The sequence below is a fragment of the Oenanthe melanoleuca genome, chromosome 26 (assembly GCF_029582105.1).
Source record: "Oenanthe melanoleuca isolate GR-GAL-2019-014 chromosome 26, OMel1.0, whole genome shotgun sequence".
NCBI lineage: Eukaryota > Metazoa > Chordata > Aves > Passeriformes > Muscicapidae > Oenanthe > Oenanthe melanoleuca.
Genome location: NC_079359.1, coordinates 1,160,001 through 1,184,519, shown reverse-complemented (window position 1 = coordinate 1,184,519; position 24,519 = coordinate 1,160,001). Strand labels below are relative to the sequence as shown.

Here is a 24,519-nt window from a genome sequence, read left to right as displayed (position 1 = left end):
TCCTCCTCCATCCCAGCACAGTCAGGATCATCCTCCTCCATCCCAGCACAGTCAGGATCATCCTCCTCCATCCCAGAGCAGTCAGGATCATCCTCCCCTATCCCAGCTCATTCCCCAGCACAGTCAGGATCATTCTCCTCCATCCCAGAGCAGTCAGGATCATCCTCCTCCATCCCAGCACAGTCAGGATCATCCTCCTCCATCCCAGCTCATTCTGGAGCAGGGAAGGAGCCAGACGTGGGCTCCATGACAAATCCAGAGCCTCATTCCATTCATGGAACTCCAGGAACGTTTGAAGTGACTTTAAACCACTCCAAACCTGCACAAGGGAGCCCTGAGCTAAGATTACCCCTGACACTTTAATTCCCACCAGCCAGAGTTCTGTGATGCAGGACTGCTGGCTGCAGATGAAGTTTGATATAAATTGCTCAGGGAAGAGCAGGTGGGAGCAGGCTGGCTCCCCCTGTGCTGCTAACAGCTGCCACTGAGGAGTCCTTATTCCAGTTTTGATAGGATTTCAAATAAATAAATAACAGCACACACCAGCCAGGCTAAGCCTTGTCTGTCTGCTCTCATTTGCTGATGTTTGATAGACATTAATAGCAGAAAAATAAGAAAAAAGCCCTGCTCTGCCAGGGTTTTCCCCTCAAAATTTATTGCTGGGGTTTAAAATTCCTTCAGTTTCTTGTAAAAATGAAGCAAGGGAGATAATAGCAGAGAGGCCCTAATGTATCATTCCAGCCAATTCCCTGCCAGGGCAGATGGCTGCTGAATTATAAATAAGGGGATTAGAAGTGTGATTTTTAAAAAGCCTGTACAATGTGTTAATTTGGGGGAAATTCCTTTTGTAAAAAAAATCAAAAACACTGAATGAAAAATAAAAAAAATAAATTAAAAAATCCAATTCCACGGGCTGTCACAGACAATGAGGTGGGTTTTAAACTGTTAGCAGGCACCATTCTTTGATATTTAAAATTGTTTCATGATGAATAATATTTTATTATTACAGATGTCAGGGTCTAATTAGGACCTGCCAGTTTTGCTTTGCTGGGAGGAATGGGAGCAGCAGCAATGAGTCCAGGCTGGGGTAATCACCTTCCTTTTGTCAGGGATGCAGGAGGATGCACAGCCCTCCTGAATCCATCAGTGTGGGGATGGGGATTTGTTCTGTTTTACTAAAGCCCCACCAGAAACTTAGTGCTGGTTCTGGGATTGATCCTAATTAAATTAAAAGGTTTCTTCTCTGTGCTCTCCCCACCCTGCTGGAATCAGGCACAGCAGAGCAGCACTGGCATCAAGAGTTCCCCAATTTATGGTTCTCAGCCCTGGGGGTGAGCCCTGCACAGTCCCTGGGCTCAGCTCTCTCCCAGGACCAGGGATTTGGTCATAAAATCCTAAATCTGGAGGATATTCTCTGGGTGACAGCACCAAATTAACAGCACCAACCCTGGGCTCAGCTCTCTCCCAGGACCAGGGATTTGGTCATAAAATCCTAAATCTGGAGGATATTCTCTGGGTGACAGCACCAAATTAAGGAATTTGCCTCGCTTTCCCATCCTGCTCCTGATCTGCACTAATACACCAAGGCAAGAAAAGGAATTTGTTTCTATTAATTAAATTTATAATAAATTTAATTGCATTTATTAAATCTCTGCCCCACCAGAAGTGATCCAGGCCACGCTGGATAGGATTTGGAGCAGCCTGGCACAGAGGAGGAGCTTTAATGTCCCTTCCCACCCAAACCACTCCAGGATTCCACCCTGTGACTCCAAATCAGGATATTTTTCAGACAGACACAAATCCTGGGCTGGTAACTGATCTGCCATGACCAACTTGCACCAGATTTTCCTGGAGAACACAATTCCCTGAGGCACACCTACCTGGCCAGGGCACAGTCTGTCCTCTGACCTGTGCAGGAGACAAAGAAATGCAGCATGAGCAGGGAGGAATGGGAAAATGCTTTTAATATTTCATACAGAGAGTTTTGGATGGAGATGGAGATAGATGGAGATGAGAGGAGCTCCAAGGACAGCACCAAACCCATCCCTGCCAGCTCAGCTCCACCAGATCCAACCAGGAACCAGCTCAGGCTGTCCAGTCTCTATGAATTCTTGTTTTTAAATAGAAATCACCACCCTGAGCATTCTAATTGTGACTCCTGCCAAAAAACTGGGCTTGTCCCTCCCTCCCTCTTCCCAGGGGAACTGGTGGGGTGAGAGATTCTCCTTCCCCAAGCCCCTGAGGAAGAGTGCAAACATTCCCAGAGCTGTCAGCCCACTGGCACTGAAGCTGTTTTGGGAGACACACGTTCAGTGGTGTTTCCCACAAACATTTTTATGAAAACACTCCATCCTCTTGTGCTGGGATTTTGAGGAAGCAGCAGCCAAGCTCAGGACTTGCTAATGCAGCATCACCTAAAACATCACAACACAAGAGGAAGGGAAAAAAAAGAGGATGGGCTGGTGGGAGTGGGACAAACCCGTTTTTTTAGTGACAAAAGAATCAGTGAAACCACACTGATTCCCACCAGCTGAAAATCCACCTTCCCTCCTGTTGTCTTCCTGCTCCTGGGGAGATGGAAGGAGGAGTGGGGGAAGCAGCTAATTGCTGATGGCTGACAATTAGTCGAGCACATCTTGAGAGCCACTTTTGCTCTCCCCACGTGAAGCCAAAACAGTGCAGAATTGACATGAAAATGTTATTCTGCAGCAGAATCTGCAGCCATCTGTCCCCTTTTCATCATGGAATATTCATACAGAGAAATTACAGGGCTGTGGCAGCATCAAGGGGCTCCTGCATTAGGGTGACAAATGGGGACAGGAGGCAGGGACATAATTACTTGCAGAGAGGAGAACTTGCTGCTCCTTTATTGCTGGGACTTGTCATCTTCAGATTAAGGCAATTTGCACCACGACTAAAAAATGTCACCTGAGGATGGGGCAGGGAGGAGAATAAAAAATAACAACCCCCTGAACCTGCCAGGCACTGAAGACACACAGCTGGAGGCACATTTTCCTGTAAAGCTCCTAAATGTGCTCTGGGGACATGTGAGGGGAATTTTATTTGCCCATTTCCCAATTAAGTGACATTTTATGGATAAATCTAGGCATGGTCCCCACTCTGTCCCATTAACCTGCTCCTGTGGGCTGGGCAGTGGGATGTTCCTCCCTTTCCCACCTCTTTTTGCTCTCACAGGTGACAGGAGGAGTTTTTTTGGGACTCTCAGTGGGTCCCTTCACAAGGCCACTAAAAGCTCTGCTTGGCAAAAAGCAAATCAAGAAAAGAGAATCAGCCTTTACATCCACCCAGCAATAGAGAAATCACATTTGATCTCCTCTCCTTTCCCCCTACCACAGCTTGAGTTCAGGCAGGTTAAGAGGAAACAGGATCTGGAATGCAGAGGTCAGGTCTGAGCCAGGAATGTGATCAGGCACAGGCCAGCACTGCTGTCCCTCCCACAGATTTGGAGGCACAAGAAAAATGTCCTGAGGACACAAAACTTCAGCTTCAGCCAGGCTTTCTTACAGGAGAGCTGAGGAGATGAGCAACTTCAACCACTCCAACCCAAACTGAGACACATCCTCCCCTCATCTCCCAGCAGCCAGGGTCTGATAAACACAAAACTCTTAATTACTGCAGCCAATTACCCTGAAAGCCAAGCACTCCAAAGCCCAGGGGCTGGCTGAGCCTGCACCCAGCAGATTCACACACCAGGAGTGTGGGGACCCAGCTCAGACACAGCCAGGCTGGGCTCAGCCACACTCTGACCTGACATTCACACCCAAACCTTCTCTTCTGCAAAAGGCAGGCAGGTTTCTATGGAAACCTGGATGCATAGCTGAAGTGGTTTTGGCCAACAGGATCTGCCCATACCATGAAGGGAAAGAAATCTGCCTTTGTTCTGACTCTGACAGCAAATGAATATTCAGTTCTGGCTGCTGCCCCCTAACTGATGCCCTCCAGACAGGCAACATATTTCACATGCTCTGAAATTTGTCTGTGCTTCTCCTCATAAAAGCCTGGGCTGCCAACATTGGTTTGGTCAGGGTTGAACCCACAGAGCTGAGGAGCAGCTGAACTGCCCCACAAATGAAGGCCCAGCCCATCAATAATTCTGAATTGATCAGGTTTGGCACAGCAGAGATCACCAAGAGAAAAGCAGGGTGGGTTGAAGGAGGGGCAGCACAGAATCAGTGATGCACATCAATGCCTCATTAAGCATTTTGGTGCTCACCATTCATCAGGCAGATCAGAGGAATGAATTCATAAAACATGAGCACTGCATCCCTAACCAGGGCTGAGAAATTCAGTCAAGGCAGCACCTGCTGAGAGCTCAGCACACACACTCACTTTCTCCCAGGGTCTTCTGCAGGAGGTCATGCTTGGCCTGGAGCTTCGTGATCAGGTTCCTGCCTTCCAGGTATTCCTTCATTTTCTGGGGAAGAAACAGCTGGTGAGTGCACAAGGGATTGATCTGGTCGGTCTTTGGGGTGCTGGGTTGTGAACACGAGGGCAGAGTGACACTGAATTTACAGTGACACTGAATTTACAGTTATAGATTGACACTGAATTTAGTTATAGAATGACACTGAATTTATAGTGACACTGAATTTACAGTTATAGAATGACACTGAATTTAGAGAGTGACACTGAATTTACAGTTACAGTGATACTGAATTTGCAGTGACACTGAATTTGCAGTTGCAGTGACACTGAATTTACAGTGAAACTGAATTTGCAGTGACACTGAATTTAGAGTGACACTTAATTTACAGTGACACTGAATTTGCAGTTGCAGACTAACACTGAATTTAGAGTGACACTGAATTTACAGTTACAGTGATACTGAATTTACAGAGTGACACTGAACTTACAATGACACTGAATTTACAGAGTGACACTGAATTTACAGAGTGACACTGAATTTGCAGTTATAGAGTGACACTGAATTTACAGTTATAGAATACCACTGAATTTACAGTGACACTGAATTTAGAGAGTGACACTGAATTTAGAGTGATACTGAATTTAGAGTGACACTGAATTTGCAGTGACACTGAATTTACAGTTATAGAGTGACACTGAATTTGCAGTGACGTTGAATTTGCAGCTGCAGAGTGACATTTATACAGAGTCATTTATACTGAAATTCACAGTGACACAACTCTGAAATTCATTAAGTTCATTCATTAAAGCATGAACCAAGTCCTGCCTTATGTATCTGGGCAAGTCTCAGGCCACTCCTATTCTGAGCCCAACCAAGCTTGGACCAACGACCTCAGAGGCCTTTTCCAGCCTCAACAACTCTGAAATTCCAGGAATTCTCCATCTGCAGGGCAATTCCCACTGTCCCACTGGGGGATCAGCTGAATGTCTGGCACCTCTGGAGCTGTTCCCATCCCAGGGATGCACTGAATGAACAATCTGTCTGAGCCAACTGAAAAGCTGCTGCTGTGCTTATTCCTCACTTAACCTCCCTCACCCCACTTTACTTGTCAAATCCTCCAGGGCTGCACAGGGGGCACAGGACAAAACAAATACAGATATTATTGAAGTTCAGATTTACTCTGGCACTGCAATATTGGACAGCCACACAGGCATTTTCCCCACTGCTCCCTGATTTTCCACAGCTCTGCAAATGCTGGAGTTTTTTCCTTTTATTTCTTTTTTTTTTTATTTTTTTATTTTTCAGCTCTTTCATCTCTTATCTTGCAGTTCAGAGCAGTTTTATTTATCTTCACTGAGCTGCAGCATGTGAAATACTCTGCTGCACAGGGGCTGCCCACATTATAAATGGGACATGGCTACATCAGAAACACAAACTCTGCAAACATCACAGAGAACTCTCTGAAACCATGAGAGATCTTCAAAATTCAGCCAGCAGAATGAGCACAGAGAGAGGATTCTCATCTAGCAAAGAAATGTTCTTGTTACCATCAAATCCTCAAATGGTTTAGGTGGGAAGAGACCCCAAAGCTCATCCAGTTCCATGGATTTTTTTTATTTTTCACCATCCCAGGCTGCTCCAAGCCCTGCCCAGCCTGGCTTTGGACACTCCCAGCTTTCCCCAATTTAATCCACTCCTTCCACATCTCATCTGCACCTTAGACTGCAAATCCTTGAGGCAAAAACTGATATTTTTAACAACAGCAGAGCCTGGACCCTGCTTGGCCTTTGCAGGAGCAGCTTTTGTGCAGGATGGAAAGAGTCAAGTAGAAATAAAATATTCACATAAATAAATACAGAAATAAATATCCACACACACTGGGGCTGCAGTGAGGGTGAGGGAAAACCTTCCAGGAACTGAAGGAGCTTCCCCTGAGGGCTCCCCAGCCCTGTGTGCACTGACACAACAAACAAAAATGGCTTTAATTAACTGCCAAAAGCCTGTGTTTTATGTCCCCTGCTTGACAACATTGAAAGGAACACTTCACAAGAATTAAGTCCCTTTGGAAAGTCTCAGCATTTCCTGCTTCCTTTATTAATATTTCAATTTTTTTTTGTTGTTTTGGAAGAAAACAGGAAGTGCCCTCACCACTATGAAAAATTAATTGCATTTTTTTGGGAATTTCCCCTGTAGTATCTGTTTGCCAAGCCCAAACTAAATTTTTGCAGAAGAAAACATGATGAGTATAAACTGTAAAAAATAACCAGCCTGAAGTGGGGGAGTGGAGGATAAATCCTGTTCTGGGGGGTCTCAGTCACAGGTGAAAGGACAGGAGGGCTGGAAGGCTCAGCTGCAAACAGAAGCTTAAAGATCAGCTTCTCTTGGCAGAGTTAAGCTCCTCTTTGAACAGATCTAAAACTTAAGCCCAGCCTAAGGTGGGTCAGGCAGGGCAGGGCAGAGGAACTCGCTGGGACTTGCAGGGCTCTGGCTCCAGGGTCATTAAAAACATCACCAGGTACCAGGGTTTAAAGGAGAAAAAGATGTTCCCATCCACTGCAGAATCTTTTTTTTTTTTTTTTACTATTTCCTCATGCCTAACATTCTGTTCCCTGCCTGTTGCAAGGATGCTGATGAAAAAAAAAATAAATTAATTTCAAAATAAAGCTTCAGGCTTTTCTCAGTGAATTACAAAGATCCATTAGCCTTGGATGTTTGGTGTAATAAAACCAGTCAAAGGAAAAAAAAAAAAATCAAACCACAGGAGAAGTCCTGAGGATTTCATCTGGGGCAGAGCACAGCTGGAGCTGGGCTGAGGGCACCCAGAACATCCCAGAAATGTCTCTGAGTCACCTCAATTGTGCTGGGGACAGGTCAGAGGTGAGGATCAGCTGGGATCAGAGCCAGGAGCATTCTGCACCTCCAAATCCCAGCAACTGGGCACCTCTGAGCCCAGAGCCCAGCTCCAAGCACCAGGGCTGGAAATGGGAAGTTACAGGATGATGGAATGGGTTGGGAAGGACCCTAAAGATCATGCAGGGATGGGCAGGGACATTTCCACTGTCCCAGGCTGCTCCAAGCCTTGGCCACCTGCAGGGATGGGGCAGCCACAGCTGTACCAGAGCCTCCCAACCCTCACAGGGCACAATCCCCCAAAAGAGAAATAAAAAACTCCTAAATCCCACCAAACCAGCCCCTTACTGTGAAGTAGAACTGCTCAGTCTCCTGCTGGTTTGCCCTTCTCTTGGCAATGCTGGGTTTGCTCATGAACGTCTCAGACACGGTGGATTTCACAGACTCCATGGAGTTGCTGTACTGGAAGCAGTCAGAGACATCAAAGTCCTCGATGGTGACAATGTCCTGGATTGTCTGCAGAGTGGCCTCCATTGTCTTCTTCACCTGCCCAGCAAGGAGGGGAGAACTCAGCACCTCAAGTTTTGTGTTGTGAGTAAACAACAGAGGCAGTGAAGTCCCCTGGAGCACTTTGCTAATAAACAGATATTACTGGTTTCACACCCTGTGTGTGCTGTAATTAATTTTGGCTCATTAACAGCACAGTCCATGCAAGCACAGAGCTGGCAGCACCCTGAGCCTGCCAGGACTCCATGCCAGGATCACAGTTGTGATCTCACAGGCTGGGATCAGGAGGAGAGGGAAATGAATTAAAGCTCAAAGCAAAGAAAGCTGGAACAAAGATTCTCTAATTGTCTTCTGCAACTGCATCTACTGAGCACCAAATGATAACTACAAACAGGACTCTGCTGCACTGTGCATTTTTACTGAAGGCCAGAAGCAACTTTCTAGACATAAAAGGGGTTGCAAATTTTGCCCCAAAGTTCCTGAACACTGAGGTGCAGAGATTAGATCCCCATTCCTGTCATCTTCTCATCTTGAGGAGCCAATTAAACAAAAATCACTTGAACTCATGTATGCAAATTCACTTCAAAACATTAAATTCCTCCTTTTTCCTTTGCTATCCAAATTCAACTTTGGCAACACAGCCAGTCTTATCAAGCTAAGGATGGAAGAGAGATAAGGGGAGGAATTTTAAAGGATTCTCTCCATGCACCCAACTTCCCTGGGAGACCACACAACAATTAATGCAAAAGATGCTTTGGCCTTGAATTTTACCACCAACTGAATTCTACCAGGTGTTAATAAAAAAGGATCACAACAACCAGATTCTTCCACAATCAGTGCCCAATAACCCCAGGAAGTGGCTAAGAGGGGTTGCTGAGTTTTGGGTGTTGACTGACCTCTTCATTTTCGATCTTGAGCGTGGACAGGCGGGACTGCAGCTGCTGACACCTCTGCACCAGCTCACCCTGCACTGGCTGCTGGGCACAGAGCTGGGACTCCTGCAGGAGAAACAGCCAGCAGAGAACTGCAATTATTTCTTTATTTATCAGCCACACACGTTCTCTGAAGTGCTGCACTTTAAAACTTGGTAAACCTGGATTTCAACCAGAGGAGAGGGTTGTGCCAGAACTGCAGCTCCCTCCCTGAGAGGACTGAACAGTGAGCAGGGGATGGTGGCAACATCAAAGAAGAGCAAGAAAACATCAGCTGCTTTCAGTGATGTCAGCTCATCAGTGTTTTGGAAAATCTGGAGGTGCTTTATCCTCTGTATTCACATAAATCACATCAAAAATGAGGAATCTGGTTCAGTGCTTCAGCCTGGCATCCTGGGGAGGGGCACAAGGGGCTGGGATTGCTCAGCTGAACACCTGCACATTCATTGTTGGATGAATCCAGGGCAGAAATAAAATATCCTGAAATAAAAAAGCACAGGCTGGGGACCTGTCACACACACCAGAACACTGAGGCTCCCTGAGCTGCTCAGAAAAACTCTCATTCCACAGCATGAGCCAGCTTGTCCCTTCAGCTGTGTTCTGGGTTTTGCATGGATTTTGAAAAGAAAACACTGACCTCACTGCCTGAGGCTGTTTGTTCAGAGACAGAAATTGAAACTGGGAGTTTTATCCCAGCCATGCACACACAGGTTCACAGATTCTGATTTCATCTGCTGTGTGCAGCACCAGTGTAGAGACCATCAGCTGCATTTCTAAACACTCCTCTGGCCTTGAGAAGCAGCAAGATAAATGGTTCAGTGAATGGGAGCTGCTCCTCAATGAGACTCTGCAGGTAATTCCTTTTCTTCCTGTGATCTTACAGCATCGGAAGCACAAAAAAAAATCCAGGAAAGGTCATTTGCAGTCTGAAGGTTTCACTTGAAATGTGAGAGACAAAGAAGAGCCTGGAGCAGTGGCTGTGATTCCCAGCCCCAAAGAAGAGGCTGCCTGCAAGAGACTGTTCTGTGCTCGGGGGATAATCTGGAAATCCAGGCAGCTGACCTAAATTGTCACATTGTGCACTGCTGCCATTCTGTGTGTGTGACTTTCCACAGCTCCCAGCTCAGCAACCACACCTTGATAAACCCATAAAAGAGAGGGGTTTGTCCAAAAACACAGAGTCCTCTGAGAGCCCCAGCTCAAAAGGAGGATGCAAAAAGCACCAGTGCAAAGCATTTGTGCTCTATGGCTGCATACTCAGATCCTGCAAAAAAAACAGCATTTAGGGTTCTTATATTGGCCCTTCCAATCTCAAAATTCAGAGGTTGTTAATCTTGAGGGTTAAGCTGTAGGCTGAAGCAGTGTTTCCTACTCATATTTAATATTAAACCTAACTAAGCATTTTCACCTCCAGTGAAGGGCCAAGGATCAGCTCAGATTTAACAGCAGCACTTTCTCCTTTTCACACAAACTTTGGGGTTGCAAGGAACCTCTGGAGACCATCCAGCTTTGACAGCCAAACAGTAAAATTCAGATATCTCTGCCACGAGCTAATGATTAACCTTCACATCATCTCCCACCTCTGAGGCTCCCAAAGAGCCAAACAGGCAGCCCTGGAGAGGATCAACTTATCAAAACCAAGTGCTAAACAGGCAGAGCTGCAGGAGGGACCCACACTGACCATGTCCCCCATGTGTGGCTGGAACTCAAACTTCATGGGGGGGCAGAAGACGTTGTTGTACATCTCCATCAGCCTCTGCTTGTCACTGTTGGCATCCAGGTTCTCCACAGCGTTCTCAATGGCATCCAGCCCCTCGTGCTTGGACTGCTCCAGGTTCAGCTCGGCCGACAGGAACGTCCGCAGCGCCCGGTTCAGGCTGGCGTGGTAGCCCAGGTCACAGCACTGCTGGAGAAACAGCACAGCTCCAGATGAATGGAGGGAATGGCACTCTGAGTGCCACGAGTGGGGAATGGGGTCTGGGGGTTTGTATCTGAAATCTCCCAAAGGCAGGAGTTGGATAAATGGGGAATGGGGTCTGGGGGTTTGTATCTGAACATTTCCATAGGCAGGAGTTGGATAAACGGGGAATGGATTGTGGGGTTTTTGTATCTGAGCATTCCCAAAGGCAGGAGTTGGATAAATGGGGAATGGGGTCTGGGGGTTTGTATCTGAGCATTTCCATAGGCAGGAGTGCCATGAATGGGGAATGGGGTCTGGGGCTTTTGTATCTGAAATCTCCCAAAGGCAGGAGTTGGATAAATGGGGAATGGGGTGTGGGGTTTTAGTATCTGAACATTCCCAAAGGCAGGAGTTGGATAAATGGGGAATGGGGTTTTGTATCTGAACATTTCCATAGGCAGGAGTTGGATAAATGGGGAATGGGGTGTGGGGTTTTTGTATCTGAGCAATCCCAAAAGCAGGAGTTGGATAAATGGGGAATGGGGTGTGGGGGTTTTATATCTGAACATTTCCATAGGCAGGAATTGGATAAATGGGAATGGGGTCTGGGGTTTTTGTATCTGAGCATTCCCAAAGGCAGGAGTTGGATAAATGGGGAATGGGGTGTGGGGGTTTTATATCTGAACATTTCCATAGGCAGGAATTGGATAAATGGGGAATGGGGTCTGGGGTTTTTGTATCTGAAATCTCCCAAAGGCAGGAGTTGGATAAATGGGGAATGGGGTCTGAGCATTCCCAAAGGCAGGAGTTGGATAAATGGGGAATGGGGTCTGGGGTTTTATAACTGAACACTTCCATAGGCAGGAATTGGATAAATGGGGAATGGGGTCTGAGCATTCCCAAAGGCAGGAGTTGGATAAATGGGGAATGGATTGTGGGGTTTTTGTATCTGAGCATTCCCAAAGGCAGGAGTTGGATAAATGGGGAATGGGGGCTGGGATTTTTGTATCTAAACATTCCCAATGGCAGGAATTGGATAAATGGGGAATGGGGTCTGGGGTTTTGTCATCTTCTGGGTGGCAGGGAGGTCCCACATCTCTCACTCACTGCACAGAGCACCTTATGCAAATTTTATCACCATGTTATAATTATATTGCTTAAATTACAAGCTATAATATAAGCTTAAATTGTTATAACAGTTTGTGGAGTTTTAGAGATTCGTTTTTCACGGAGAACTGGAGAATCATTTCATCCAAAAATGAAGTGGGGAGGTTCAACAGCAGGGCAGTGGATTCCCCTAAATTCTAACCTGACTTTTAGGGGTCTTGTTCCTATGAATACACTCCAAAATCCTTAAATACCATCACTCAAAGGAAAGCACTCAAGTGCTATTGGAGAGACAAGACACAGGAGCTGGATCATCTATAAAAGGCAATCTGGACCCAAACAATCCCAGAATTCAGCAAACTGCTTCACTCTGTGTACTTCAGGAAGGAGGAGCATGACCTGGACATGAAATCAGAGTCATCCAAAACCCAGCAGCCACCAGTTGGGATGATTTCACCGCTGGGGTGAAACAGAAGAGCAAAAAACTTTGAAGCAAGAAGTGGTTATGGTCAAGAATTTCCTGGCTATGGCTGACCCTGGGGTGATGTCACTGGGAGACAATCAAGCAGCTTCATTTCCACCACGGCTGCAGAGCCAAGTTTGCATGTTTCAGAAGGGGGAAAAAAGGAGCTTTTCATCAGCATGAGATCAGAACCAGGCTGGATTTTTCAACCATGAGCAAGAAGGAGCCCACCTTCTTGGAATGACAAGCAAGATTACATCCACTAGGAGAATATCCAAAAAGGAAAGAAAGAGACCATCTGCCTGATTGCTGTGCTGCTCTGTAAGCAGAATTCACATGCAAACTCCTCCTCGCCCATCATTTGGGTCTCATCACTGTCATTGTTTGCAAACTCAGAGGAAAAAAGGGGGGGAAAAGGGAGAAGGGGGTGGGGGGAGAGGGAAGAGAAACTGCTGGACCATTCCCTGCTCCCACAGAATTCCTGCCACCCAGTGCTGGAAGCCTGGCTCTGGTGCCAAACAAGCTGTGGCAGGTGGGAAGCCTTGGAAAAAGAGCTGCAGTTGCTGCTTGGGCTGCAGGCAGAGAATTAAAGGACTTTACATTCAATCAGAAAAGAACAAAACCAGCCAAGGGAAAAAAATAAAAAACCAAAAAAGCAAAACAAAAGAGGCTTGATTGAGAATCTGCACGTGTGGAGGCAGCCTTGGATCAAGAGGCACTCACAGCTAGTGCAGCCATGGGGGAAGATGGGACTGGGCCAAGGACCAGGACCAGGAGATCAGGATCAGGACCAGGACCAGGAGATCAGGACCAGGAGATCAGGACCAGGACCAGGAGATCAGGATCAGGACCAGGAGATCAGGATCAGGATCAGGACCAGGACCAGGAGATCAGGATCAGGACCAGGATCAGAACCAGGACCAGCTCAGGTTTAACAGCAGCACTCACTCCTTTTCTCAGAATTTTTGGGGTGCAAAGGGAGATCAGCCAGGCCAAGGCAGGGTCACCTGGGGGTGACACAGGGACATGTCCAGGTGGGTTTGGGGTGGCTGCAGAGAGGGAACTCCAGGAGCTCCCTGGGCTCCAGGCCCTGCCACCCTCATGGACAGAAACTCTTCCTCCTGTGCAGGTGGAATTTGTTGTGTTGGAATTTGTTACTCGTTGTCCTGTGGCTGCACAGAGCCTGGCACCATCCTGAGTGGTTTGTATGGACCTGTGGGATATTGATTGATGGGGTATTTGTATGGATCTATGGGATATTGATTGATGGGATATCTGTATGGATCTATGGGATATTTGTACAGGATATCAATGGGATATCTGTATGGATCTATGGGACATTGATTTATGGGCTAACTGTATGGATCAATGGGATATTAATTTATAGGATATCTGTATGGATCTATGGGATATCTGTATGGGATATCAATGGGATATTTGTATGGGATATCAATGGGATAACTGTATGGATCAATGAGACAGTGATTGATGGGACATCTGTATGGATCTATAGGATATTTGTACAGGATATCAATGGGATATCTGTATGGATCTATGGGATATTAATTTATAGGATATCTGTATGGATCTATGGGATATTGATTTATGGTATATCTGTATGGATCAATGGGATATTTGTATGGGATATCAATGGGATAACTGTATGGATCTACGGGATATTGATTGATGGGCTATCAGTATGGATCTGTGGGATATTTGTATGGGATATCAGTGGGATATTTGTATGGATCTATGGGATATTAATTTATGGGATATATATATGGATCTATAGGATATTTGTATGGGATATCAGTGGGATATCTGTATGGATCTATGAGATATTAATTTATGGATCAATGGGATATTGATTGATGGGACCCCCTCTCATCCTCCCCTTCCCCAGCCCCTCCAGTCTCTCCTCACCAGGGAGATGCTCCAGACCCCAAATCATCTTTGTGGGTTCTGCTGGACCCTCTCCAGCAGCTCCTTCTCATTCCTGATCTGCAGAGCCCAGACCTGAACACAACTCCTGCTGTGGGACAGGCGCCTGTGCACCCTCCCAGTGTGACCAGTTTGTCCTCCCAGTGTCCCCAGAAATGCACTGGGAGCACTGGGAATGCCCAGGGCACTGCTGTGCACACCCCACCCTGCTCAGCAGAACTGGCTCTTTGCAGCCTCTGACAGAAAACATTTCCCAGCTTCTCCCCCACTTTAAAGGGTTTTGGTTTTTTTTTAAGGCCAGTGTTCCATGTTTACAAATGCACCATCCTGCCAGCCCTTTTCTGGGTTATATAAATGTTTGATGGAATCTGTCTCAAAGGAAATCAATTTTTTATAGGAGTTTAATGATAACTCATTCAAATTCACTTCCCAACATGACAGCTGATTAACCCTTTGCCAGTTACCTTTCAAACAGGCCTCAAAAACTGAAGATTTAAGGGGGAAAAGCCTTTTGTTTTAAAATGCAATTCACATTAGGGGAAGGATGAGATCCTGGACTAGGCAGCCATGGAACACCTATTTATCCCTAGAAGAGCAAAGCTCTGGGACTCTCACACACATTTTTATCTTTTTTTTTTTTTTTTTTTTTTTTTTTTCCAATCCTGTCCTAGTGACCCTTTTATAAATATGAGTTAATGCAAACTTCCCCATCACTGTAATATTTCATTAGCATCAAAGAGCTGCCTCAGTCCCCAAAGTCAGGAAATTCAGAACTACTGGGCTATGGCAGAAACAATTTACTGCTCTTAACTCTGGACAAAGAATTAACTCCCTGTTATCCTTCCCTGCACAGGGAACAATGTGCTGGATAAACATGGCATTAAACATCAAGCTTAATGCTGTTTGGCCTAACACAATCTCCTTGTAAGTAACTTTGCAGATTACTTTTATATTATATTTCAAAATTCAATATCACCAAATGATTAGATGGAGGGAAGGCATTACAGCCTGGCTTAAAAATCACATTTTTATTCAAGTCAGATGGCTCAGATAACCATCAGTGGTTATAACTGTTAATTTTCAATCCTTCAGGATCAAAGGCATTAATAAATCCATTTTCCCTCTGTTTTAACAATGAGATAACTGAACTCCATCTCCTGTGCTCCCCCATTTTTCCATGCCTGACCCCAGAGCAGATAACACTTTTATTCTGAAGATGATGGGAACTTGTGGAGTTAAACTGGCTGTTCCAGGGGCAGGGGCTCACCCAGAGCCACGAGGGCTCCTCTCTAGGGACAGACAAATCCCTGAATTCAGAAATTTGGGTTCTTGTTCTGCCATGCCCCAGCCACAGCTGGGACTGCCCAGGGACTGCAGCCCAGATTTGTCCTGTCCTGCTGAAAACAGCTCAGAGCTCAGAAATGATTCTGGGCTTGTGAAACCCAACTGGATTCTTTGCTACCTGAGATTCATGAGGATACACCAAGACCAGACAACTGAACCAGGCAGCATTTTGGGGGAAAACCTGAGAAACAGGGCTTCAGATGAAAAAATTAAAACAATTAAATCAGGCTGATGCTGGTGAAATTAATCCCAATCTTGTAGCTCTGATAGAAATATATAAAGAGATATTATATGATATTATATGATATTATATGATATTATATGATATTATATGATATTATATTTTTATACCTTTATATACATTTTTATATATTTGCATATATATTTTTATATATTATTGTTCTATTCTATTCCTAGTCTATTCCATTCCTATTTCTATTCTATTTCTATTCTATTTCTATTCTATTCCTATTCTATTCCTAATTCTATTCCTAATTCTATTCCTAATTCTATTCCTAATTCTATTCCTAATTCTATTCCTAATTCTATTCCTAATTCTATTCCTAATTCTATTCCTAATTCTATTCCTAATTCTATTCACAGAGATATATCTCTACATACAGAGATATAAATATATACAGAGATCCATGGCCCCTGTTAAAATCCCAGGGCCATGCAATTAAGGCTGAACAAATATTAACCAAACCAGGGCTCCTGAAAAGGCAGCAGGAATGAACAGAGCAGGTCTGTCAGTGCAGCAATCCTCAAACCAGGACACTGGGAAACAGCAACAATTCCCAAAGTGCTCCCAGTGGCAGCCCTGACCTCCACAGGACAGGTTTAAATCAACACCTGGCACAAGAGCACTCCAGGATGGATGGATCCTGCAGACTGCTGGTTACTCTAATAGCTGAGTAATTAACAGAGATCTGAGTGCTCTTCACTGCCTGTGTCTAGAGACTCTTGTGCTCAGCACTGCCTGCAGCTCCCAGCAGGGGTGGCTTTGGAAGAGGCCACCAAGAGCCACTGCCTCAAATGCCAGCCCAGGCTCAGGGGAGGCTCCATCCCTGGCAATGACCTCAGGGGTTCTCCAAACATCACAATTTTGTTGGGTTTTTTTGGTTTTTTTGTGGTGTGTTTTACCAAAAGCAGAATTGCTGCCCCCTGAGTGGTGGGAGACTGAAATAGAGTCTGGTGGGCAGGAAAGGATCTGAGGGAAGGCTGGAGCTGTGCCAGGGAGGTTTGGGATGGAGATCAGGGGAAGGTTCTTCCCCCAGAGGGTGCTGGGCACTGCTCAAAGCTCCCAGAGCTCCAGGAGAGCTTGGACAGCACCCCCAGCACAGGGTGGGATTTTGGGGTGTCTGTGCAGGGCCAGGAGCTGCACTGGATGTGGGTCCTTTCCAACTCAGAATATTCCAGAATTCAATGCCTTGGCCAAAAGCAGCTTTAGGAAGCACTTCTGAACTCCCTCTCTTTGACCACATTGCTTCCACTGTTTCTACAGCTAAAAAACCTGTTTTCAAATGTGCTTCTGAGTTAAAATCTTGGGGGTTTGCTTAGAATGAAAATGTGCTTCTGAGTTAAAATCTTGGGTTGGCTTAAAATGAAAATGCCAGGCAGCAGTTCAGACTCTGAAGCTGGCTCTCACTTTAACCAAGCAGCTCCTCCTTTTCTCTCCTGTCTGTGTAACACAGAAAGAAAAGCTCCTGTCACACCTCAGTGACCCCCAGGCTGCCCAGCCCAGCTGTGCAGAGGTTTCCAGCTGTGCAGAGGTTTCCAGCTGTGCTGGGCAGGGTTTGCTGAGGCTCCAGGCCCCAGCAGCAGCACTTACATCAATGAGATCAGACAGGTCATGGATGTAGTACTTGAACACCGAGGCATTGGTGGCTTCCAGGGCCAGCAGATACTCATTCCTGGCCTTGATTGCCTTCAGTCTGTTCTCTGTGTACTTTGCCTGGCGCTGAAAGACAACAAAAATCAGAATATAGCATGAGAAGAGGTGAGCAGCACCATGAGCAGCACCACAGAGCACTCAGCAAATCCTGCTCTGCTCACACAGGTTCTGCCCATTGGAATTCCAGTTTTGCCAGGACTCCAAGACTTGAAATGCAGATTAATTATTTAGATGAGTTCAAGCATTGCTACACTGGATTTAAAGTCTTGTGTATGGGGAAGATTAAAGGAGGAATGGAGGGACAAGGGGGGTTTAGGAGGTTTTGGCCCAGCTCCAGCACCAGCAGAGAAGCCCAGGAGGGTCTGAGGGTGCTGCAGGCACCCCAACTCTTCCAAGGCCTGAACTTGGTCCCTCCAGAGCCCAAATAAACCCAAAGATGATCCATTTCCTTCTACTGGTTTGAAGCTCAGGGCTGAACTGCTGGAGTGATCGACTGCTGAGCCACTGGCTCTGCCCCCAGAGCCAGCCTGGGACTGCTGGGCTCCCTGAGGCACAGGCCTGTGCTCTGGAGAACAAAAACAATCACATTAACCACCAAACCCAGGCAGGCAGCTCCCTCCCCACTCTGGGCTGGATTCTGTCCCTGCCTGCACTCCCAGGGACACAGACTGCAGCACAGGAAAGCTGCTGCCCTCCTGTCCTGCAGCAGCTGTGCAACAAAAGCTGCACAGAGGAAGAGCTTTGGGTGTGAGGAGGGGACCAGGGCTGCTCTGCTCCTGCCTCTACCTCTGCTGCCTTTAGGAGCAGGAGCAGAGCTCACACAGAGTCAGGGGAGGTAAATGGGTATTTACTGAGAGGCCTTCAAAGGCAGTACCTGCCCGAGTGGCTCCAAGGTAAGGTAAAGGAGGGCTTGGTCACATGATTTCACATTTTTATAGACTTCAGTCCATTTACACACAGGATTCAACCATCCAATTAATAGTCTCAAACTGTAAGGTGTCCTCCTCTTCTCCTGGCTGGCCCGCCCTCCTCTTCTCACCTTGTTTATACTTTGGGCCTGGAGTCTGAGGAGACTGTCCTTGAGTCCATAGCTGGTATTGGACTATTTGTCTTTATCACCCTAAGCACAAGGGAAAGCACACCCAAACAGAGCAGAAAACTCAGAATTCAGGCCTCACCTTCTCCTTCATCTTCTCGATTTTCTTCACCGAGCTCCTGCGGACGTGCTTCTCCTCGAACCTGGCGCTGGAGCTGGAGTCGGGGGAGCGCGGGGTCTGCCTCTCCTCCTGCCTCACCGACTTCCCAATCTGCTTCTCCTCCTGCTTCTCGGCCTCCTTCAGCTTGCTCTGGGCACTGATGCTGTCAGCGTTGTACATGTGGTAGGTTTTCATCACCTGCAGCAAAAACATCCAACACTCAGGGCCTGGAACACTTGAGCCACAGAGGAAAAGCACTCAGGGAAACCTCCTAAACTTCCCAGGCTGAGCCCCAAAATGAATCTGAAATACCTGAACTAGAAATAAAAAACACTCAGGGAAACTTCCTAAACTTCCCAGGTCAGGAATCAGGGCAGGAGGTGCCTGAGCCCCAAAATGAATCTGAAATAATTGAATCAGGAAAAAAAATCACTCAGGGAAACCTCCTAAACTTCCCAGCTCAGGAATCAGGGCAGGAGCTGCCTGAGCCCCAAAATGAATCTGAAATATCTGAACTAGAAATAAAAAACACTCAGGGAAACTTCCTAAACTTCCCAGGTCAGGAAAGCAGAAGGTGCCTGAGCTCCAAAATAAAAATGAAATACCTGAATCAGAAATAAAAAACACTCAGGGAAACCTCCCAGGTGAGCAAAGCAGGAGGTGGCTGAGCCCCAAAGTGAAAATGAAATACCTGAATCAGAAATAAAAAACACTCAGGGAAACCTCCCAGGTGAGCAAAGCAGGAGGTGGCTGAGCCCCAAAGTGAATCTGAAATACCTGAGCCAGAAAATAAAAAACACTCAGGGAAACTTCCTAAACTTCCCAGGTCAGGAATCAGGGCAGGAGGTGCCTGAGCTCCAAAATGAATCTGAAATATCTGAACCAGAAAATAAAAAACACTCAGGGAAACTTCCCAGCTCAGCAAAGCAGGAGGTGGATGAGCCCCAAAATGAAAACGAATCTGAAACACCTGAGCCAGAAAAAAAAACTCACTCAGAGAAACTTCCTAAACTTCCCAGGTCAGGAATCAGGGCAGGAGGTGCCTGAGCTCTTAAATGAATGTGAAATACCTGAGCCAGAAAAAAAAACCACTCAGAGAAACTTCCTAAACTTCCCAAACTTCCCAGGTCAGGAAAACAGGAGGTGGCTGAGCCCCAGAGTGAATCTGAAATATCTGAACCAGAAAATAAAAAACACTCAGGGAAACTTCCCAGCTCAGCAAAGCAGGAGGTGGATGAGCCCCGAAATGAATCTGAAATACCTAAGCCAGAAAAAAAAACCACTCAGGGAAACTTCCCAGGTCAGGAAAACAGGAGGTGCCTGGGCCCCAAAATGAATCTGAAACACCTGAGCCAGAAATAAAAAACACTCAGGGAAACTTCCTAAACTTCCCAAGTCAGGAAAGCAGGAGGTGGCTGAGCCCCAAGTTGAATCTGAAATCCAGGGGGTGATTGTGCAGCTGCTGCTTTGTTTGATTTTGGCTTCTGCCTTCTTGCACAAGCCAATAAAGGAGGCACAAAAACCAAAACAATCAAAAGGGCTGCAGACTAAATGCAGCCTCCTTGACTGTTCAAAGGAAATGCCATGGCAGGAAAATGAGAGCTTTTCATCAGCAGGTAAAGGTTTCTGGAGGGAGCCCCACCAGCCTTTCATCTGGGTGAGTCACAGCTCCAAACATCACAGGATGCAAATCCAGCCAGTGCAAGAGCCACTCAGGTGCCATTTGTTCAAACCCAATTTGGGACACAAAAGTATTTCTGGGTCCCTTATGTAATAAAAAAAAAATCATAATTAGAATAAACAAGTGTGGTTCTTGCATTTAGGGAGGCCTGGACCCTGTGCTGCATGGATAACTTCTATTACAGCACATTTTTCTAAGTAAATATAGATAAATACCTCCTCACAGTCAGAAAAATCCCATTTGTTTCACGTGGTATCAATGCCTAGATTTGTGTTAAGCAAACAGAACCAAGGGACATGAGATATAAACCAGCTTTTTACCCATAAATGCAAAGCAATTTGAACCCCACACCAAAACAAACACGACACGACACTCACAGGGGGAAAAAAAAATGCACAATTGCATCAAGTCACCCATTCCAGCAGCAATAACAGCTCCACTTGTGAATAATTTGATTTATCTCAGCTGAAAACCCATTTACAGCTATTTTGCACTAGAATATAACACAATTTTACCTAAGTGGGCCCTGTGCTCCCTCTCTGCAGAGGTCCCAGATCCAGAGAGATTCAGGATTTCTGCATGGAAGGGAATGTGAGTGCAGCCTGAATAATTCACACTCCCAGCCCCTGCAGATGCTCAGACTACAAAGCAGTTTATAATTATAATAATAGATGGAGGAGTTGCTTTTCCTCTCTTGCTCAGAGTGGAGCTGGCAGAGAGCAAAGGCAGAGGGAGAAATCCCAGTTTAAATGGGATTTGAATGGGTTTGTGCCACGCTGGCAGCCACAGGCTCTGCTGTGGGGACACTGGTGACTCACTGGGGTCTGCTGAGGCCAAGATGGCACAGGGCTGAAAAATTACAGGAAAACACAACCCTCAGTGCTAGGACAACATCAAGATTGCACCCAGATCCATTTTTTCTAAAAGCAGGGATTCTGCCAATCCTTTGGATATGGAATTAGGGAATCACTGAGGGTGGGAAAGATCTCCAGGATCATCCAACCTTTGGTTGATCCCCACTTTGTCACCCAGCCCACATCCAGAAAAAGAGGTGGAATTTTCTAAAAGCACCACTAAATTTAATCACTGGTGGGGTGGCTTTAGTTCCAGCAAAAAGCAGCTTTTAGCATGATCAGAAGTGGCTTTTTGCAAAGTAAAAGGTTTTCTGGTGAAGGGACAATTCAGAGTTCTGCAGCAGGAGGAATTGATAAATAGATTTCAAATTCCCAGCACTGCCATTAAAAATATCAATTCCTTACATCACTTTGTTTAGCAAAGGCTGAATTCTGGAAGTTCTTCCTTCCAGGGGTAGAGAAATTAGCAGAATTCACTATTTGGCTCAAAAATGCCAGGTCAGAGCCTGGCAGCCAGAAATGATCCCCTGCCCATCAGACTCCACTCAGCAGCTGAACCTGGATCACAAACTGATCTCAGCTCCTAAAATCTGTTTTTAGAGGCAGATCCACATCCTTCCTCAGGATCCCATCCATGACAGCACTCAAAGCTGAGCCAATTATTCCCTCAAATAAAAAATAATTTCTGATTTGCCTGAATATTTGGCTTTGAGGCTCTAATTGTAACAAACTGCAATGAAACAATTCCCTCTGTGAATTTTACTGATGCAGGAAATTTCAGGGCACCCCTGAAACTCTGCAACACTGATTTTTTTACCCCCAATTTCATCACAGGGTCAATATTCCATGGCCAGAGAAACAACCCTGGGTCACCTTTGGGAAGGAGGAAGGGCAGAACAGAAATCTCAGTGTCATGACCCAAGAAATCACCAAGGAAGGACAAAATGAAAAGGCATTTTGGAGCCACTGAGCAGGGAGTTCTGCTTTTACAGAAGAGAACTTGCTCAGTAACAGCAAAATTTTCATTGAGCAAGAGGCTTTTCCCATTCATCTGTGTGGGGAGAAGAAAAATCCCCATGCAGCAGATGAGCCCTGGGGGACACATCCTTCCTCATCCTCCTCCTCCCCTCAGTGGATTTAGTGAGGAGCAAAAGCACAGATGGGAAATTTCTGCTCTTCTGAGAGCTCAGGGACAAACCACACAAACCCTAAATTTTTTTGGGGTGTTTGGAAAAAATTCTCCCATCTCTGGCTCTTTTTTAAACCATCACTGCAGTAAAATAACAAATGGATGTGAAGGTGAGATTTTGGGGGAGCCAACACTTAGAGAGTTGAAACAACAAGAGGATAGAGGGGGAAAAATGAGATTTCTGGAACTTTCTAGCACTTTTCTCAGCCTTGGTGGGAGAAGTCCAACATTTCTCCTTTCTGCCTGAGGAGATGCCAAGAAACCAGCAGGATTTACCGTGTAGAGCTCATTGAGAACCTTCATCAAGTCCTCCTGGAGCTGCAGCCCCACTTCCTTGCTCTGCAAGAGAACAGAGAAATGAAAGTTAATTGAGGAAGACACTCAGAGGAACTGAGCACAGAGCACCCACAAATAATCCAGGCCCAGTTCACTGGCAAAGCCAGAGAGTGCCCAGCCAGGGGCACCAATAAACTGACATCTCAGATGGGCACAGGCAGGAGAGCTCTGCAGAGATGCAAATTTCCAGAGAAATTTTCAATTTTCAAGCCTGAATTTTCCCATTTTCACAGGATCAAGCAAGGCTTGGATGCAGGACAGCTTGGTGTGGGAGCTGAGGGAAGCAGGATAAGGAAAGCAACACATAACAAGAATAATTTCATTCAGTTTCTGGATTTTATTCACTCACTGCCCACTGAGGCAGCATTTCTGTGCTCCAACCCTCACATTACAAGTGTTTCATATCTACTGAGGCAAGCAAATTTGATAAATTCAAGATCATTTATGCCTACAACATTCAGGAAAAGAAACAGATAAAGAGTCAATGAGATCAAACCCATGCTTAAACCAACACTTCTGCCCAGGAAGTCAAGAGAGTGCTAAGCCATGATGAAAAAATCCAACAGCACACTGATAAATTGAAAAGCCAGAAGATTATCTGATTTAAATTTAAATTATTATTTTCCCCACACTGTCCAGTTCAGCAGAGTGTGTTTCTGAGATGAAAAAACTGCTTTATTAGAGATTTTTTTTAATTATTATTTTGGGGTGTTGTGGTTCAGACCAGCCTGGAATTGCACAATGAGATTCCCAAGTATCCAATACCCAATTCTTTGGACTTTCCAAGTGTTCCAATCCCATATTCCTCACCAGTGCTGCTGGAACTGCCCCATCCTCTGCCCCTCACCCTGCTCCTTCCAGCCCATTTTGCTCATTTCTTGCACTAAAAATTTGCTCATTTGCTGCACAAACTGCTGAGGCATCAATTATACAGCAGAGGTTAAAATGAATATTTTGATGCAGGTTTGGGTTGAGGGGGTAAAGAAGATGCCAAATGGTCAAAAGACAAAATTCTCTGTGCTTCCAAATGAGCTCTCAAGAAAGGAGCTGCTGGATTGCTGGACTGGAAAAATCCCTTCCATTAATATGAGGGTAAGACAGAACACAGGGGACATCAGAACAAGAGCTGTGCAACTGCACTGTTAATGTAAAACTGCTCCTTGCACTGATTCCACAAAAAAAAATGTCTAGGAGGAAAAAAAAGCTGAGCTGGCTGAGCCTGGTAAATGAAAATACACTGGAGGCAGCAGAAGGGTTTGCTTGGGACAGTCAGAGGAAAATGGGATTGGATGTGAGGAAAAAGTTGCTGCTCAAGTGCAGTGGAGGTGATGCACAAGGAGAATTTCCCTGAATTCCCACAGAATTCCAAGTGCAGATTAAGGCTGCTGATCCCACTGCCACACCAGAGACTCCACATGATGCCAGGCAGTGCCTGGGAATCAGGAATAAAATCCATGCCAAGGGAAGAGCAGCAGTCCTGGCAGTGTGAATGTCTCACTATCAACTGCTGCTGCAGCACTCAGTTCTGTGGTGCTCTCTATTTTCTTTATTATTCTGTGTGTTTGCACAGGCAGAACAATTCACTTTGTAAACAGGGCAATAAATAAAAGATATTTTGATCAGCTTTACTGTGATCTACTCCTGGCTGTACCTGCAACCCAGTCTGTGCCTTCCTTAATGTGAGGAAGGGCTTGTGCAACAAAGTCTTAATTAACAGGGTGTGGGGTGGGGTGTCCCCACAAACTGTGAGTCCTTATCTGATCAGGTCAAACCCTTCTGGAGATCTGGGACAGGATCTGGTTGGAAGAGCAGCCCTGGGACATGGCACAGCTGGGGATGGAGGGAGTGGGGCAGCTCCTCAGCTGTGCTGGGCAGGGACAGGTCACCAACACACAACCACAGAATCACAGGAATCACACAATCATAGAAATCCCACAA

At 45.9% G+C, this 24,519-nt stretch overlaps 1 protein-coding gene across 5 annotated transcripts in view; it reads right to left on the bottom strand.

The window, feature by feature from the left end:
* SRGAP2 (SLIT-ROBO Rho GTPase activating protein 2) overlaps window positions 1-24,519 on the bottom strand; it is a 93,271-nt gene that overhangs the window by 22,912 nt on the left and 45,840 nt on the right. For 3 of the 5 annotated variants that reach the window (XM_056511130.1, XM_056511132.1, XM_056511133.1), the window contains exons 4-11: window positions 22,522-22,584; window positions 18,504-18,719; window positions 17,263-17,391; window positions 10,358-10,582; window positions 8,641-8,742; window positions 7,586-7,783; window positions 4,351-4,435; window positions 1,881-1,908 (exon numbers count right to left, since the gene is read on the bottom strand). In XM_056511130.1, the coding sequence (XP_056367105.1) occupies window positions 1,881-1,908; window positions 4,351-4,435; window positions 7,586-7,783; window positions 8,641-8,742; window positions 10,358-10,582; window positions 17,263-17,391; window positions 18,504-18,719; window positions 22,522-22,584 (1,046 nt within the window). The remainder of the gene's footprint in view (window positions 1-1,880; window positions 1,909-4,350; window positions 4,436-7,585; window positions 7,784-8,640; window positions 8,743-10,357; window positions 10,583-17,262; window positions 17,392-18,503; window positions 18,720-22,521; window positions 22,585-24,519) is intronic. The other 2 variants (XM_056511131.1, XM_056511134.1) reach the window with 1 other exon arrangement.